Raw genomic sequence first — 19,542 nt, 5'->3', positions numbered from 1 at the left:
GCACTGCGCTATGGAAGGAAGAGGAACGGAATGAAGTATCCGACAAAAGTCTAGAAGTTTTGTTTTTCTGGCCTCTGTCAGAAAAATCCTCATTTCTAAGGAGTCTATTATTGTTCCCAAGAAGGGAACCCTTGTTGACGGAGATAGAGAACTCTTTTCCACGTTCACTTTCCATCCGTGAGATCTGAGAAAGGCCAGGACGATGTCCGTGTGAGCCTTTGCTTGAGGAAGGGACGACGCTTGAATCAGAATGTCGTCCAAGTAAGGTACTACAGCAATGCCCCTTGGTCTTAGCACCGCTAGAAGGGACCCTAGTACCTTTGTGAAAATCCTTGGAGCAGTGGCTAATCCGAAAGGAAGCGCCACGAACTGGTAATGCTTGTCCAGGAATGCGAACCTTAGGAACCGATGATGTTCCTTGTGGATAGGAATATGTAGATACGCATCCTTTAAGTCCACCGTGGTCATGAATTGACCTTCCTGGATGGAAGGAAGAATTGTTCGAATGGTTTCCATTTTGAACGATGGAACCTTGAGAAACTTGTTTAAGATCTTGAGATCTAAGATTGGTCTGAACGTTCCCTCTTTTTTGGGAACTATGAACAGATTGGAGTAGAACCCCATCCCTTGTTCTCCTGATGGAACAGGATGAATCACTCCCATTTTTAACAGGTCTTCTACACAATGTAAGAATGCCTGTCTTTTTATGTGGTCTGAAGACAACTGAGACCTGTGGAACCTCCCCCTTGGGGGAAGCCCCTTGAATTCCAGAAGATAACCTTGGGAGACTATTTCTAGTGCCCAAGGATCCAGAACATCTCTTGCCCAAGCCTGAGCGAAGAGAGAGAGTCTGCCCCCCACCAGATCCGGTCCCGGATCGGGGGCCAACATTTCATGCTGTCTTGGTAGCAGTGGCAGGTTTCTTGGCCTGCTTTCCCTTGTTCCAGCCTTGCATTGGTCTCCAAGCTTGCTTGGCTTGAGAAGTATTACCCTCTTGCTTAGAGGACGTAGCACTTTGGGCTGGTCCGTTTCTACGAAAGGGACGAAAATTAGGTTTATTTTTGGCCTTGAAAGGCCGATCCTGAGGAAGGGCGTGGCCCTTACCCCCAGTGATATCAGAGATAATCTCTTTCAAGTCAGGGCCAAACAGCGTTTTCCCCTTGAAAGGAATGTTAAGTAGTTTGTTCTTGGAAGACGCATCAGCTGACCAAGATTTCAACCAAAGCGCTCTGCGCGCCACAATAGCAAACCCAGAATTCTTAGCCGCTAACCTAGCCAATTGCAAAGTGGCGTCTAGGGTGAAAGAATTAGCCAATTTGAGAGCATTGATTCTGTCCATAATCTCCTCATAAGGAGGAGAATCACTATCGACCGCCTTTACCAGCTCATCGAACCAGAAACACGCGGCTGTAGCGACAGGGACAATGCATGAAATTGGTTGTAGAAGGTAACCCTGCTGAACAAACATCTTTTTAAGTAAACCTTCTAATTTTTTATCCATAGGATCTTTGAAAGCACAACTATCTTCTATGGGTATAGTGGTGCGTTTGTTTAAAGTGGAAACCGCTCCCTCGACCTTGGGGACTGTCTGCCATAAGTCCTTTCTGGGGTCGACCATAGGAAACAATTTTTTAAATATGGGGGGAGGGACGAAAGGTATACCGGGCCTTTCCCATTCTTTATTTACAATGTCCGCCACCCGCTTGGGTATAGGAAAAGCTTCTGGGAGCCCCGGGACCTCTAGGAACTTGTCCATTTTACATAGTTTCTCTGGGATGACCAAATTGTCACAATCATCCAGAGTGGATAATACCTCCTTAAGCAGAGCGCGGAGATGTTCCAACTTAAATTTAAATGTAATCACATCAGGTTCAGCGTGTTGAGAAATTTTCCCTGAATCTGAAATTTCTCCCTCAGACAAAACCTCCCTGGCCCCATCAGACTGGTGTAGGGGCCTTTCAGAACCATTATCATCAGCGTCGTCATGCTCTTCAGTATCTAAAACAGAGCAGTCGCGCTTACGCTGATAAGTGGGCATTTTGGCTAAAATGTTTTTGATAGAATTATCCATTACAGCCGTTAATTGTTGCATAGTAAGGAGTATTGGCGCGCTAGATGTACTAGGGGCCTCCTGAGTGGGCAAGACTCGTGTAGACGAAGGAGGGAATGATGCAGTACCATGCTTACTCCCCTCACTTGAGGAATCATCTTGGGCATCATTGTCATTGTCACATAAATCACATTTATTTAAATGAGAAGGAACTCTGGCTTCCCCACATTCAGAACACAGTCTATCTGGTAGTTCAGACATGTTAAACAGGCATAAACTTGATAACAAAGTACAAAAAACGTTTTAAAATAAAACCGTTACTGTCACTTTAAATTTTAAACTGAACACACTTTATTACTGCAATTGCGAAAAAATATGAAGGAATTGTTCAAAATTCACCAAAATTTCACCACAGTGTCTTAAAGCCTTAAAAGTATTGCACACCAAATTTGGAAGCTTTAACCCTTAAAATAACGGAACCGGAGCCGTTTTTAACTTTAACCCCTTTACAGTCCCTGGTATCTGCTTTGCTGAGACCCAACCAAGCCCAAAGGGGAATACGATACCAAATGACGCCTTCAGAAAGTCTTTTCTATGTATCAGAGCTCCTCACACATGCGACTGCATGTCATGCCTCTCAAAAACAAGTGCGCAACACCGGCGCGAAAATGAGGCTCTGCCTATGATTTGGGAAAGCCCCTAAAGAATAAGGTGTCTAAAACAGTGCCTGCCGATATAATCTTATCAAAATACCCAGATTAAATGATTCCTCAAGGCTAAATATGTGTTATATATGAATCGATTTAGCCCAGAAAAAGTCTACAGTCTTAATAAGCCCTTGTGAAGCCCTTATTTACTATCTTAATAAACATGGCTTACCGGATCCCATAGGGAAAATGACAGCTTCCAGCATTACATCGTCTTGTTAGAATGTGTCATACCTCAAGCAGCAAGAGACTGCTCACTGTTCCCCCAACTGAAGTTAATTCCTCTCAACAGTCCTGTGTGGAACAGCCATGGATTTTAGTAATGGTTGCTAAAATCATTTTCCTCATACAAACAGAAATCTTCATCTCTTTTCTGTTTCAGAGTAAATAGTACATACCAGCACTATTTTAAAATAACAAACTCTTGATTGAATAATAAAAACTACAGTTAAACACTAAAAAACTCTAAGCCATCTCCGTGGAGATGTTGCCTGTACAACGGCAAAGAGAATGACTGGTTTTGCAAGCCGTGGTGCCTTCCATCTAGGTGACCTGATTTGCTCCTTCCCATCATCCGTGTCCTAAAGCTTTGGTATTGGTTCCCACAAGTAAGGATGACGCCGTGGACCGGACACACCTATGTTGGAGAAAACAGAATTTATGTTTACCTGATAAATTACTTTCTCCAACGGTGTGTCCGGTCCACGGCCCGCCCTGGTTTTTTAATCAGGTCTGATAATTTATTTTCTTTAACTACAGTCACCACGGTATCATATGGTTTCTCCTATGCAAATATTCCTCCTTAACGTCGGTCGAATGACTGGGGTAGGCGGAGCCTAGGAGGGATCATGTGACCAGCTTTGCTGGGCTCTTTGCCATTTCCTGTTGGGGAAGAGAATATCCCACAAGTAAGGATGACGCCGTGGACCGGACACACCTATGTTGGAGAAATAAGATTTACTTACCCCAGGACACTCATCTACATGTTTGTAGAAAGCCAAACCAGTACTGAAACGAGAATCAGCAGAGGTAATGGTATATATAAGAGTATATCGTCGATCTGAAAAGGGAGGTAAGAGATGAATCTCTACGACCGATAACAGAGAACCTATGAAATAGACCCCGTAGAAGGAGATCACTGCATTCAAATAGGCAATACTCTCCTCACATCCCTCTGACATTCACTGCACGCTGAGAGGAAAACCGGGCTCCAACTTGCTGCGGAGCGCATATCAACGTAGAATCTAGCACAAACTTACTTCACCACCTCCATCGGAGGCAAAGTTTGTAAAACTGAATTGTGGGTGTGGTGAGGGGTGTATTTATAGGCATTTTAAGGTTTGGGAAACTTTGCCCCTCCTGGTAGGAATGTATATCCCATACGTCACTAGCTCATGGACTCTTGCTAATTACATGAAAGAAAAGTAATCTATGCTGCACATTTGTGTGCATTGAGAAAGATTTTAATATTAATTGTGAAGCTATTTCATTTGTATCAAAGCAAATTCAAAATAGAGTATCATTTTAATATGGCTATAATTGTATCTTTAAAGGACATGAAACACTAGATAGAATGATGCATTCAAAGAAAAACATAATTTATGTAAGAACTTACCTGATAAATTCATTTCTTTCATATTAACAAGAGTCCATGAGCTAGTGACGTATGGGATATACATTCCTACCAGGAGGGGCAAAGTTTCCCAAACCTTAAAATGCCTATAAATACACCCCTCACCACACCCACAAATCAGTTTAACGAATAGCCAAGCAGTGGGGTGATAAGAAAAAAAGTGCGAAGCATATAAAATAAGGAATTGGAATAATTGTGCTTTATACAAAAAAATCATAACCACCACAAAAAAGGGTGGGCCTCATGGACTCTTGTTAATATGAAATAAATGAATTTATCAGGTAAGTTCTTACATAAATTATGTTTTCTTTCATGTAATTAACAAGAGTCCATGAGCTAGTGACGTATGGGATAATGAATACCCAAGATGTGGATCTTTCCACACAAGAGTCACTAGAGAGGGAGGGATAAAATAAAGACAGCCAATTCCTGCTGAAAATAATCCACACCCAAAATAAAGTTTAATGAAAAACATAAACAGAAGATTCAAACCGAAACCACTGCCTGAAGTACCTTTCTACCAAAAACTGCTTCAGAAGAAGAGAATACATCAAAATGGTAGAATTTAGTAAAAGTATGCAAAGAGGACCAAGTCGCTGCTTTGCAAATCTGATCAACTGAAGCTTCATTCCTAAACGCCCAGGAAGTAGAAACTGACCTAGTAGAATGAGCTGTAATCCTCTGAGGCGGAGTCTTACCCGATTTAACATAGGCAAGATGAATTAAAGATTTCAACCAGGATGCCAAAGAAATGGCAGAAGCTTTCTGGCCTTTTCTAGAACCAGAAAAGATGACAAATAGACTAGAAGTCTTTCAGAAAGATTTAGTAGCTTCAACATAATATTTCAAAGCTCTAACAACATCCAAAGAATGTAACGATTTTTCCTTAGAATTCTTAGGATTAGGACATAATGAAGGAACCACGATTTCTCTACTAATGTTGTTGGAATTCACAACCTTAGGTAAAAATTCAAAAGAAGTTCGCAACACCGCCTTATCCTGATGAAAAATCAGAAAAGGAGACTCACAAGAAAGAGCAGATAATTCAGAAACTCTTCTGGCAGAAGAGATGGCCAAAAGGAACAAAACTTTCCAAGAAAGCAATTTAATGTCCAATGAATGCATAGGTTCAAACGGAGGAGCTTGAAGAGCTCCCAGAACCAAATTCAAACTCCATGGAGGAGAAATTGACTTAATGACAGGTTTTATACGAACCAAAGCTTGTACAAAACACTGAATATCAGGAAGAATAGCAATCTTTCTGTGAAAAAGAACAGAAAGAGCAGAGATTTGTCCTTTCAAGGAACTTGCGGACAAACCCTTATCTAAACCATCCTGAAGAAATTGTAATATTCTCGGAATTCTAAAAGAATACCAAGAAAAATGATGAGTAAGACACCAAGAAATATAAGTCTTCCAGACTCTATAATATATCTCTCTAGATACAGATTTACGAGCCTGTAACATAGTATCAATCACAGAGTCAGAGAAACCTCTTTGACTAAGAATCAAGCGTTCAATCTCCATACCTTTAAATTTAAGGATTTCAGATCCGGATGGAAAAAAGGACCTTGTGACAGAAGGTCTGGTCTTAACGGAAGAGTCCATGGTTGGCAAGATGCCATCCGGACAAGATCCGCATACCAAAACCTGTGAGGCCATGCCGGAGCTATTAGCAGAACAAACGAGCATTCCCTCAGAATCTTGGAGATTACTCTTGGAAGAAGAACTAGAGGCGGAAAGATATAGGCAGGATGATACTTCCAAGGAAGTGATAATGCATCCACTGCCTCCGCCTGAGGATCCCGGGATCTGGACAGATACCTGGGAAGTTTCTTGTTTAGATGAGAGGCCATCAGATCTATCTCTGGAAGCCCCCACATTTGAACAATCTGAAGAAATACCTCTGGGTGAAGAGACCATTCGCCCGGATGCAACGTTTGGCAACTGAGATAATCCGCTTCCCAATTGTCTACACCTGGGATATGAACCGCAGAGATTAGACAGGAGCTGGATTCCGCCCAAACCAAAATTCGAGATACTTCTTTCATAGCCAGAGGACTGTGAGTCCCTCCTTGATGATTGATGTATGCCACAGTTGTGACATTGTCTGTCTGAAAACAAATGAACGATTCTCTCTTCAGAAGAGGCCAAAACTGAAGAGCTCTGAAAATTGCACGGAGTTCCAAAATATTGATCGGTAATCTCACCTCCTGAGATTCCCAAACTCCCTGTGCCGTCAGAGATCCCCACACAGCTCCCCAACCTGTGAGACTTGCATCTGTTGAAATTACAGTCCAGGTCGGAAGAACAAAAGAAGCCCCCTGAATTAAACGATGGTGATCTGTCCACCACGTTAGAGAGTGTCGAACAATCGGTTTTAAAGATATTAATTGATATATCTTCGTGTAATCCCTGCACCATTGGTTCAGCATACAGAGCTGAAGAGGTCGCATGTGAAAACGAGCAAAGGGGATCGCGTCCGATGCAGCAGTCATAAGACCTAGAATTTCCATGCATAAGGCTACCGAAGGGAATGATTGTGACTGAAGGTTTCGACAAGCTGTAATCAATTTTAGACGTCTCTTGTCTGTTAAAGACAGAGTCATGGACACTGAATCTATCTGGAAACCCAGAAAGGTTACCCTTGTTTGAGGAATCAAAGAACTTTTTGGTAAATTGATCCTCCAACCATGATCTTGAAGAAACAACACAAGTCGATTCGTATGAGACTCTGCTAAATGTAAAGACTGAGCAAGTACCAAGATATCGTCCAAATAAGGAAATACCACAATACCCTGTTCTCTGATTACAGACAGAAGGGCACCGAGAATCTTTGTGAAAATTCTTGGAGCTGTAGCAAGGCCAAACGGTAGAGCCACAAATTGGTAATGCTTGTCTAGAAAAGAGAATCTCAGGAACTGAAAATGATCTGGATGAATCGGAATATGCAGATATGCATCCTGTAAATCTATTGTGGACATATAATTCCCTTGCTGAACAAAAGGCAATATAGTCCTTACAGTTACCATCTTGAACGTTGGTATCCTTACATAACGATTCAATAATTTTAGATCCAGAACTGGTCTGAAGGAATTCTCCTTCTTTGGTACAATGAAGAGATTTGAATAAAACCCCATCCCCTGTTCCGGAACTGGAACTGGCATAATTACTCCAGCCAACTCTAGATCTGAAACACAATTCAGAAATGCTTGAGCTTTCACTGGATTTACTGGGACACGGGAAAGAAAAAATCTCTTTGCAGGAGGTCTCATCTTGAAACCAATTCTGTACCCTTCTGAAACAATGTTCTGAATCCAAAGATTGTGAACAGAATTGATCCAAATTTCTTTGAAAAAACGTAACCTGCCCCCTACCAGCTGAACTGGAATGAGGGCCGTACCTTCATGTGAACTTAGAAGCAGGCTTTGCCTTTCTAGCAGGCTTGGATTTATTCCAGACTGGAGATGGTTTCTAAACTGAAACTGCTCCTGAGGACGAAGGATCAGGCTTTTGTTCTTTGTTGAAACGAAAGGAACGAAAACGATTGTTAGCCCTGTTTTTACCTTTAGATTTTTTATCCTGTTGTAAAAAAGTTCCTTTCCCACCAGTAACAGTTGAAATAATAGAATCCAACTGAGAACCAAATAATTTGTTTCCCTGGAAAGAAATGGAAAGTAGAGTTGATTTAGAAGCCATATCAGCATTCCAAGTCTTAAGCCATAAAGCTCTTCTGGCTAAGATAGCCAGAGACATAAACCTAACATCAACTCTAATAATATCAAAAATGGCATCACAGATAAAATTATTAGCATGCTGGAGAAGAATAATAATATCATGAGAATCACGATTTGCTACTTGTTGCGCTAGGGTTTCCAACCAAAAAGTTGAAGCTGCAGCAACATCAGCCAATGATATAGCAGGTCTAAGAAGATTACCTGAACACAGATAAGCTTTTCTTAGAAAGGATTCAATTTTTCTATCTAAAGGATCCTTAAACGAGGTACCATCTGACGTAGGAATGGTAGTACGTTTAGCAAGGGTAGAAATAGCCCCATCAACTTTAGGGATTTTGTCCCAAAATTCTAACCTGTCAGGCGGAACAGGATATAATTGCTTAAAACGTTTAGAAGGAGTAAATGAATTACCCAATTTATCCCATTCTTTGGAAATCACTGCAGAAATAGCATTAGGAACAGGAAAAACTTCTGGAATAACCGCAGGAGCTTTAAAAACCTTATCCAAACGTATAGAATTAGTATCAAGAGGACTAGAATCCTCTATTTCTAAAGCAATTAGTACTTCTTTAAGTAAAGAGCGAATAAATTCCATCTTAAATAAATATGAAGATTTATCAGCATCAATCTCTGAGATAGAATCCTCTGAACCAGAAGAGTCCAAAGAATCAGAATGATGGTGTTCATTTAAAAATTCATCTGTAGAGAGAGAAGATTTTTTTTTTTCAAATATTTATTTATATCCAACAAGGACCAATTACAATCATACAATAATAAAAGAAACATAGCCATTAAATGAGAACAAAAGTAGAGTAGAACTTTTTCCAAACCATAACTTGGGTATAACAAGTGTGCATATAGTATATAGATTATTCCACATTCAGTACTATGTTATAGATACCCATCAACTCTTTGGATGTGATTTATACAGGAAAAGATAATAACCCAGGTAATAATATTATGCTTCGTGATATTCTATACCTTGTTGGGTTTTAATTTTTACATAAGAAAACAGCACAATACGCCCAAACAACAAATTAAACAAAATGAACGCAACAAAAAAGAAAAAGAGAGAAAAAAAAAAAAAAAAAAAAAAAGAAAGAAAAGAAAAAGGGGAAACACCCCTTCACCATCTCCCTAGCAGGACCAGTTCAGAGTTACGTAAAGGATGTATCAAATATTCAATTTCCGTGGAAGAGAAAACTTTTATAAATGCTGACCATTTGAGAAAGAATTTAACAACATGAACATCATTGTCAGCACTAATATTATATTGTTCAAGAATACATTGTTTTTTGAAACAGTTTTTAATTTCTGATATACTAGGGACCGTCAGCATTTTCCATTTTTTAAAGATAAGATATCTAACAGCCAATATAGTTATATTAATAAACTTCACATTGAGTTGTCTATCTTCTGGGTCAGAAAAGAGAAAAATTATATGTCTGCCCTTCAAATTTAATGATGAGAGCTTTAGTATCTTGCAAAGCCAGAATTGGACTTTGGACCATACGTTTTTAATTTTAGGGCAGGTCCATAACATGTGCAGGAGGTTTGCGGAGGGAAACGAACACTTGGGACATATAATAAAGTTCGTACTGCCGCATTTCGTTCCTTTTTCTGGTGTAAAATATGTCATGTGAAACAGCTTCAGATGAGATTCTCTCCATGTGGCAGAAAGGGTTGTTTGAGTAACCTTTCGAATTGAGAGAGAAGGTATTTTAGATTCTACTTCCTGAGATATTAATGTGGCCCAATTAATAGCAATTTTATCAAGATTAATTGTGCCCTTATCGGAGACAATAATCAGATAGCATGGAGAAATTGACATGAGTCTATTTTTTACCAGCATAAGCCAGTTTTCTATGCGCCCCAATGACCAGTTCCAGCCATACTCATTCACTAACTTCATAGCATAGTGTCTAGCCTGAAGATAGGCAAAAAAAAATTTCTGGGAGATATTAAATTCTACCCTAATAGCATCGAATGATTTCACACATCTTTTTTTTATATCAAGTATCTGAAGAACATTCACAAGCCCTTGAGTCTTCCACTCTAAAAAGATTGAAGATGTTGTTCCTGACTGAAATTGTGGGTTCCCCAGAAAACCTAGAAAACTCGACACCCGATGTTCTATTCCTAGCAAAGTACATATCTTTCTCCAAGCTAAAATTATATTATAAATAGATCTATAGCGTTTAACTTGGGGTGGGATATGAATAGTGTCGAGATGAATCAACGCAATGGGTGAAAAAGGGTACAACATACTAGTCTCTAAGTCATTATTTGTAACATAATTATGAGCAAAAAGCCAATCTGCTAAAATACGAACCAAGAATACATAATTATATACTCGTAAATCAGGTAAAGCCAGGCCACCGGATCCTATTGGAAAGGAGAGTTTTGCAAGTGATATTCTAGGTTTCCTACCTTGCCACAGAAAAAACCGGAGTTGTGAGTTAAATAAACTCAAATCGTTCCTTCTCAGAATCAGAGGAATATTTTGAAGGACATATAAAATTTTTGGTAATAAGATCATCTTATAAGCTGCTATTCGTCCAGACAAAGACAAGGGTAGAGTCTGCCAGTTCTTAAAAACTGATTTGACCTTATTCAACACAGGAAGAATATTCAATGAATACCAGGAATCAGGGTTACTTGAGACATTTATACCTAAATATCTAAATGAGTCTTTCACTATGGAAAAGGGTACATCTATAGGAGAACAGTCAGTGTGCCTTATCCAGAGAAGCTCAGATTTCTTTACATTTACCTTATATCCTGAGAAGGAACCAAACTGATGTATGGTTGATAGGAGAATAGGTAAATTTCTACGTAGATTAGATAGGTAAATAAGAACATCATCAGCATACAATGCTATTTTCAACTCCCGCCCAGCGACCCGAATCCCCTCTAATCTTTGTCTTATCATTACAGCAAAAGGTTCTATAGCAATGTTAAAAAGAAGTGGGGAAAGGGGACACCCTTGCCTAGTCCCCCTGTGTAGAATTATTTCTGGGGATAACTAACCATTTACTATCATTCTTGTGGAGGCTGTACGATAAAGTTTTTCAATAAACTTAGCAAATTTACCTTTTAGCCCGAATTGTTCTAATGAAAATAGGAGATGGTCATGGTAAACTGAGTCAAAGGCTTTTTCGGCGTCGATAGCCAAAATTGCCAAGTCTGAATTACCTCCCTCCTCTAGATGATCGGTATCCGTACCATTCGAAAAATAATCCAAGGTAAGCAGGAGTTCCCTTATTTTAGCCGCCGAGTTCCTATTCTTCATAAAACCAGCCTGATCTGGGCTAATAATCAAGGGAAGAAGGGACTGGAGTCTCTGGGCGAGAATCGAAGTCAACAATTTGTAATCGGTGTTCATCAAAGCTATGGGTCTGTATGACTCGACCAATCTTGCATCTTTACCCTTTTTTAAAATTAAAGACGTATGTGAGGCTGTAAAGTTAGATGAGGGTTCATTTCCCTCTATATATATATGATTGAATAATAAGGTCAAATCCGGTATTACCGTAGAGGGTATCATTTTATAAAACTCATTAGGTATTCCGTCCGGACCGGGTGCTTTGTTATGCGCCAAATTATTGATTGCCTTTGCAACTTCTATTTCCGTAATGGGGGATTCAAGTTCCTTAATTAGACTAGGTGTTAATATTGGGAAGAAAATTTCTCCCCAGAATTTCCGACGTTCTGTGAGGTCAGAGATCCTGGGGGAATATATTCCCTTATAGTAGTCATAGAAAATTTGAACAAGATCCTGAGAGGAACAGAGAGAGAAGATTTAAAAGACTTTTTACGTTTACTAGAAGGAGAAATAACAGACAAAGCCTTCTTTATGGATTCAGAAACAAAATCTCTTATGTTATCAGGAACATTCTGCACCTTAGATGTTGAGGGAACTGCAACAGGCAATGGTACATTACTAAAGGAAATATTATCTGCTTTAACAAGTTTGTCATGACAATTATTACAAACAACAGCTGGAGGAATAGCTACCAAAAATTTACAGCAGATACACTTAGCTTTGGTAGATCCAGCAGGCAGTGATTTTCCTGTAGTATCTTCTGGCTCAGATGCAACGTGAGACATCTTGCAATATGTAAGAGAAAAAACAACATATAAAGCAAAATAGATCAAATTCCTTATAAGACAGTTTCAGGAATGGGAAAGAATGCCAAATATCAAGCTTCTAGCAACCAGAAGCAAATGAAAAATGAGACTGAAATAATGTGGAGACAAAAGCGACGCCCCAAATAAGACGCCCACATTATTTTGCGCCTAAATGCTTTTGGCGCCAAAAATGACGCCACATCCGGAACGCCGACATTTTTGGCGCAAAATAACGTCAAAAAATGACGTAACTTCCGGCGACACGTATGACGCCGGAAACGGAAAAGAATTTTTGCGCCAAAAAAGTCCGCGCCAAGAATGACGCAATAAAATGAAGCATTTTCAGCCCCCGCGAGCCTAACAGCCCACAGGGAAAAAAGTCAAATTTTTGAGGTAAGAAAAATATGATAATTCAATGCATAATCCCAAATATGAAACTGACTGTCTGAAAATAAGGAAAGTTGAACATTCTGAGTCAAGGCAAATAAATGTTTGAATACATATATTTAGAACTTTATAAATAAAGTGCCCAACCATAGCTTAGAGTGTCACAGAAAATAAGACTTACTTACCCCAGGACACTCATCTACATGTTTGTAGAAAGCCAAACCAGTACTGAAACGAGAATCAGTAGAGGTAATGGTAAATATAAGAGTATATCGTCGATCTGAAAAGGGAGGTAAGAGATGAATCTCTACGACCGATAACAGAGAACCTTATGAAATAGACCCCGTAGAAGGAGATCACTGCATTCAATAGGCAATACTCTCTTCACATCCCTCTGACATTCACTGCACGCTGAGAGGAAAACCGGGCTCCAACTTGCTGCGGAGCGCATATCAACGTAGAATCTAGCACAAACTTACTTCACCACCTCCCTTGGAGGCAAAGTTTGTAAAACTGATTTGTGGGTGTGGAGAGGGGTGTATTTATAGGCATTTTAAGGTTTGGGAAACTTTGCCCCTCCTGGTAGGAATGTATATCCCATACGTCACTAGCTCATGGACTCTTGTTAATTACATGAAAGAAAGACAAGTCTGAGAATAACTTGTAGCTGTATTTTTTTTTAAAGTTTTATTAGCTGTTTAAATATTGACAAAATAAGTGTAAAGTTTTAGTGTCTATAAAACAGTGGGTGCTGCCATGTTGTAACTTAGGTTACCTTCTCTACTGTAGCCAATTAGGGACAGTTATAAATAGGTCACTAAAGTGTGCAGCCAATGGCTGTGTGGAATAGAACTGTGTTCTGCACTTCCATTTCTGACAGGAACTGAAAAGCTCACAATGTCAGAATGGAATTACAGTAAAAGGGGACAAAATAAATAATGAGAGTATATTGTAGAGGTTTTTTTATATATAAGATTTATCATTTTATGTTACCATTTCAAAGTGTTTAATGTCCCTTTAATGATATGTTTGTAAATGAATAATTACATAAATTATTTATTTTTTATTTAAAAAAAAAAAAAAGTGATTATTAAAAATCACCTGGTGGCAAATCAGGATCAGTAGGAGCTGTTTGTTGAATCTTCCGTGGTTTAAGTTGAGATTTGGCACTTTCAGAAGTGCTGCGGTTGGTTGAACTGGAACCACAGCTTTCGTGTTCCTCCTGCAAAACAAACGGTAAACAATCGTTGAATGTAATCAAGCAAAGATAAAACAATCACTGTCTTTCAAACCTAGACATGAGAAACAAATGGAAAAAGAAAACCATGCGACTTACTATTTAGGCCATCTAACAGCAAGATAAAAAATACAGAGAAAGGTTTACATAAAAAATTTTTTTAAAGAAAATATAATAGTTCTCCACTAAATGTTACTCTCTACTTACAATTACCTATCCATTGTCTTAACTTTTTACTCTTTCATTATTATCGCTCCAACTCCATCATGTTTTCTCTTTAACTTATAAAATAAAAGGGGGAATACAAGTGCAATAAGAAAATGCTCTAACGCATTAGACACATAGTAAAAAGCCCTAGAGCAGTAGCACACTGCTGATCCTCATCTGAATACAACTATACCGCCTGTGACTGGCTGTGTTCAACTATGAACCAGTTGCTGATTCAGAACTGATTTTGCAGAGGTTAAAAACATAGTTATATGCACGCAACAGTCCAATAAAAAATGCTCTAAAGTGTTTCTAATAATGGTCACACAAAATCAAGCAGCTAGCTAAGTATGGTTGTCTCTGGTCTAAACTAATTTATTAAAACACCTTATTGGGGTAAAATTTTGCAAGAAAATTACATTTCTGAGTATCTCTATCATCATGGTAGAGAAGGAAAGACAAACTGGTGTCTCATGGGTCATTTTGAAGCCCTCTGCACTAATATTTGCAATCCCTTGGAAAAAGCAGAACAAAGAAAGTGTGCCATAGTTTTTGAATTAACCCCTTCACCTAAAACAACATGTGTATGTGTATATATATATATATATATATATATATATATATATATATACACACACACACATATATATATATATATATATATATATATATATATATATACACATATATATATATATATATACACATATATATATATATATATACACACATATATATATATATATATACACATATATACAGGTGGCCCTCGTTTTACAACGGTTCAATTTACACCGTTTCAGAATAACAACCTTTTTTTCCAGTCATGTGACTGCTATTGAAAAGCATTGAGAAGCAGTGCATTTATTAAAATAGCCAGTAGGTGGAGCTGTCCGCTTGTGTTGCAGTAAAGCCAAGCAAGCTGAAATTAATCAGTTTAACCAGACCGGAGCTATCGAGCAGATTTCAAAGGAACAAGATCTTCCTGTCTTTAAATCAGTCCAGATTGGAATGCATAGAAAGAAATGTTTGCAGAAAAATGCAAGTGAAGTCTGTGTTGTGTGATTATTTTATTAGGTTTATAATGCTGTTTAGCATTTGAAGTCTTCATTTCAAAGCTTTAAAAATAATGTATTAGGTGTTACTTATGACAATTTTGAGAGGGGCCTGGAACCTATCTCCCTCACTTCCCATTGACTTACATTATAAACTGGGTTTCAATTTACAATGGTTTCGATTTACAACCATTCCTTCTGGAACCTAACCCCGGCGTAAACTGAGGGCTACCTGTATATACACACACACACACATATATATATATATATATATATATAAATATATATAAACACACACGTCGTGCAGTACTTTGGCTATCGTCCCACTTCCCCTATCCCCCAGTCATTCTGCCAAGGAACAAGGAACAGTGGAAGAAATATCAGGTGAAAGGGTGCCAGAAGACTCTACATGAAAAAAAACGGGTGGGGGGCTGTGGACCCTTTCCCACGGAAGAAAATGAAATTACAGGTAGCCCTCACTTTACGCGGGGGTTAGGTTCCAGAAGGAATGGTTGTAAATCAAAACCGTTGTAAATTAAAACCCAGTTTATTATGTAAGTCAATGGGAAGTGAGGGAGTTATGTCAATTTTGAGAGGGGCCTGGAACCTAAGTAACCTATAATACATCATTTTTAAAGCTTTGAAATGAAGACTATAAATGCTAAACAACATTATAAACAGTATCAAATATTCACACAACACAGAATATATCATTAAACTAAGTTTAATGAACAAAAACATTTTTCCACTTGCATTTTTCTGCAAACAAAAACAGTAAGGTCTCTGCATTGAAACAGTAGCATACACTGTTAGCTAATATCCGGTCTGCAGATATTCTATGCATTCCAGGCTGGACTGATTTTTTTGGCACCCTGACCTTCAAGCAGCTGGGCAGGAAGATGTAAAGTTTCCCTCATGTCTGCTAGATCTTATTCCTTTGAGAGCTGCTCCATTATCCATAGCTCAGGTCTGTGGTCTGTGTACACGGATTCATTTCAGACCTGTTATGTTTGCATATCTTTGCTGTAACACAAGCGGACAGCTCCACCTACTGGCTTGTCCTTATTTTAATCAATGCACTCTGCTTCTCAGTGCTTTTCAATAGCAGTCACGTGAATGAAAAAAGGGCGTTATTCTGAAACGGCGCAAATTGAACCAGCGCAAACCGAGGGTCACCTATATCAGGTAAGCATAATTTATGTTTTTCTTCCTAATGGGAAAGAGTCAACAGCCGCATTCATTACTTGTGGGAAAATTATACCCAAGCCAAAGAGGACACTGAATGCCAGGAACAGGAGGGTAAGAGGCGGCCCAATCAGAGGGCACCAGAACTGAACTACATCCCATAAAGAAAAAAGTTCCACTTCATCCAAAAACCGGGAGCAAAAACCATGAAGAAAAATGGCCCCAAGGACATAAACGACAGTCCCAAGCCTGGCTAAAAAACACACGCAACGCAACCGAGCCAACAGGACTTGAAGCACACTATCGCCCAAAGGCATGAAATATATATATATATATATATATAACTTTTATGATTTTTCGTATTCCTTCTACAGCAGGGTTATATTTGACTACTAGTGGGATATGCGATATGTTTTTCTTCTCCCTGTATTGTAGCAAGTGTTCATGTGGGGTATTAAGGACAGAGTTAATTTGTTTGTTTATAGCCCTTGTTTTGTAACCTTTTTCTCTGAATTATTGGGACAGTGTGATGAGGTGTTTGTCACGGTCCTTGGTGTCTGAGCAAATCCTGTAATATCTAGTGGCCTGACTGTAGTTTATGGATTTTTTAATGTGATTGGGGTGGGGAGCTGGAGCTGTGGAGGTAGCTGCATCTATCTGTTGGTTTCCTGTATACAGATGAATGTAATTTGCCATTTGTGATGGATATTGTTGTATCCAGAAAGCTGACACAGTCTCTAGAAAAGTCAATTTTAAGCTTGATTGATGCATGAAATAGATTAAATGATTTATGAAAATGTTCTAGGTTTTTTTCTCCTTCTGTCCATATGATGAAAATATCATCTATGTAGCGAAAGTATTTGAAGGGTTTGTAAAGGTGAGTAGCTAGGAATCTCTGTTCTAAATCAGCCATGAAGAGGTTTGCATATTGTGGTACCATTTTGGTGCCTATGGCTGTTCCCATGGTTTGTAAATAGATTGCGTTATTAAAGAGTAAATAATTGTCGGCGAGTATAAATTCTGTAAGTTTACTGACTGTAGAAGCACTATATGTCTGGTTAGCGCTGTCTGAGGAAAGGAAGTTTAAGCAGACATCAATACTTTTAGAAAGCTAGTGGTGTTAATAACTAAGGGCTTAAGAATATTCTCCAATAGGCCCGATATTTGCTCAGTCAGAGTGTCAATGCCAGTTATTATTGGTCTCCCTGGGTTCCCTGGTTTGTGGATTTTTGGGAGCATGTAGAATGTCCCTATGCTAGGGTTAGAGGGCACCAGTTTGTCCATTTTATGTTGCGTGTGTTTAGGGAATGTTTTTATTAGTTTTCTAAGTTGCAAAGTGCATTCCTGGGTGGGGTGCTTTTCCAGTTTATTGTAATAAGTTTAATCTGATAATTGTCTATTTCCCTCTGTGATGTAGTCCTGTGTATTCATGATCACCACTGCTCCTCCCTTGTCCGCAGGCTTAATGGTAATATTTTCATTGGTTTTTAAGTTTTTTATAGCGTTTTTTTCTAAATGTGAGAGGTTATACATATTTTTTTTCTGCTCTGTGTTAAGCAGAGATGCTGTTCTCAACTGGAAACTTTTAATATAGTTGTCCAATTTTGTGTTGCGTCCTGTTGTACGTGTGACAATTGTGTTCTTTTTGCTTCCATTGTAGTCCTCCATAGTGCTGGTATCTTTCCAAAAACCTCTATCCTAGCACTCAGACAACCATCCAACCTAAAACAGAAACTGGTCCACAGAAAGCTACCATTTTATAAAAAGAACACCTAGAATGGAACCAAGCGCTACAAAAAAGCTCTCTGCAAACTATGTCAACACATTTGTGAAAGCAGCACAGCTAATCACAAGAGTAAATCCTATAACATTAAAGGGGCATATTCATGTATATCTGAAAATGTGGTATACACGATACATTGCACTGCATGTGAAGTGGGATGTTATATTGGAGAAACAAGCCAAAAACTGCACTTTTGGATGAACCTACACAGACACTCAATAAAAAACCACTGTGAAACAAAATACTGTACCCCTGTTGGTCACCATTTCACCCAAACTGACCACTCCATCCAAAACCTCAAAATCAAGATTCTCAGAGGCAACTTCAAAAACACCATGGAAATAAAGACCATTGAAATGAAAATGATAATGCACTTCAACTTGCTAAATTCTGGACTAAATGTGGACTCTGGTTTCTTAACCCATTATCAAAAATTTTTATAATGTACTTTCATATACTGTAGTCAATTACACTGTATATTCCACACTCTCTATGCATAGGTACTCAGGTTAGCCTATGTCCACAGTTTTGTCATTATTATTATTCCCCTTTTTTTTCTTACTTTCCTTTCTCCTTTTTTGACTATCTTATATTCCACTGTATACCTAATTTCCCATCTTTTTTCATATTGATTCTATGTTGATATGTAACTTTATGTCAGTATATGCTTTGTGTATAACAATATATTTCCCCTGCCTGTTATCTTTTACTGACACTATCTGCCTGTCTCCTAAACCCCAATCATGATTTTTACGAAACCCACTCCTCCCCCTGCATTCAGACCTCTGTAACACTTTCTGTCTATTTAGCCTGTGTTTTAAGATATAATCTGTAAATTCAATCAAATTGGTCAGTATTGCTTCAGACTTGAAAAAGGAAGACATTCTTCCGAAAGCTTGTCATCTTATAAATGTATAGTTAGTCCAATAAAAAAAAAGTATCATTGCTCAATGCAATACTCTTGTTATTTTGATATCTAAATCTCTGGACTAACACGGCTACTCCAATCAATGTATGTATGTATGTATGTATGTATGTATGTATGTATATATGTATATATATATATATATATATATATATCTATATATACATATCTATATATCTATATATACATATCTATATATCTATATATACATATATATATATATATATATATATATATATATATACACACACACACACACACACACACACACACAAGATCACACACTTACAAAATTCTAGCTATCTTGCCACCTTTGATTTCCTTTCTGGCACAATTGAGATCCCGTGCAGTAAATCAATCATTGTTGCAGGAATCTACCATCCACCTAGCTCCCCTGTGCATTCCCTTTCTGACATAGCCCATCTCCTTAGTGAAACCATAGCTCAAACCCCAAAAAGTGGAATTTTGGTCTTTGGAGATTTTAATATTGATTGGCTGAATCCTG

General features: G+C 38.5%; 1 protein-coding gene across 2 annotated transcripts in view; it reads right to left on the bottom strand.

Moving 5' to 3' along the window:
- The window catches only part of VPS13B (vacuolar protein sorting 13 homolog B), a 1,996,594-nt gene that overhangs the window by 1,826,143 nt on the left and 150,909 nt on the right, over nt 1-19,542 (bottom strand). For both annotated transcript variants that reach the window (XM_053715243.1, XM_053715242.1), the window contains exon 4: nt 13,747-13,867. In XM_053715243.1, the coding sequence (XP_053571218.1) occupies nt 13,747-13,867 (121 nt within the window). The remainder of the gene's footprint in view (nt 1-13,746; nt 13,868-19,542) is intronic.

The sequence above is a fragment of the Bombina bombina genome, chromosome 5 (genome assembly GCF_027579735.1).
Source record: "Bombina bombina isolate aBomBom1 chromosome 5, aBomBom1.pri, whole genome shotgun sequence".
NCBI lineage: Eukaryota > Metazoa > Chordata > Amphibia > Anura > Bombinatoridae > Bombina > Bombina bombina.
This window is presented reverse-complemented; position numbering and strand designations above follow the sequence as displayed.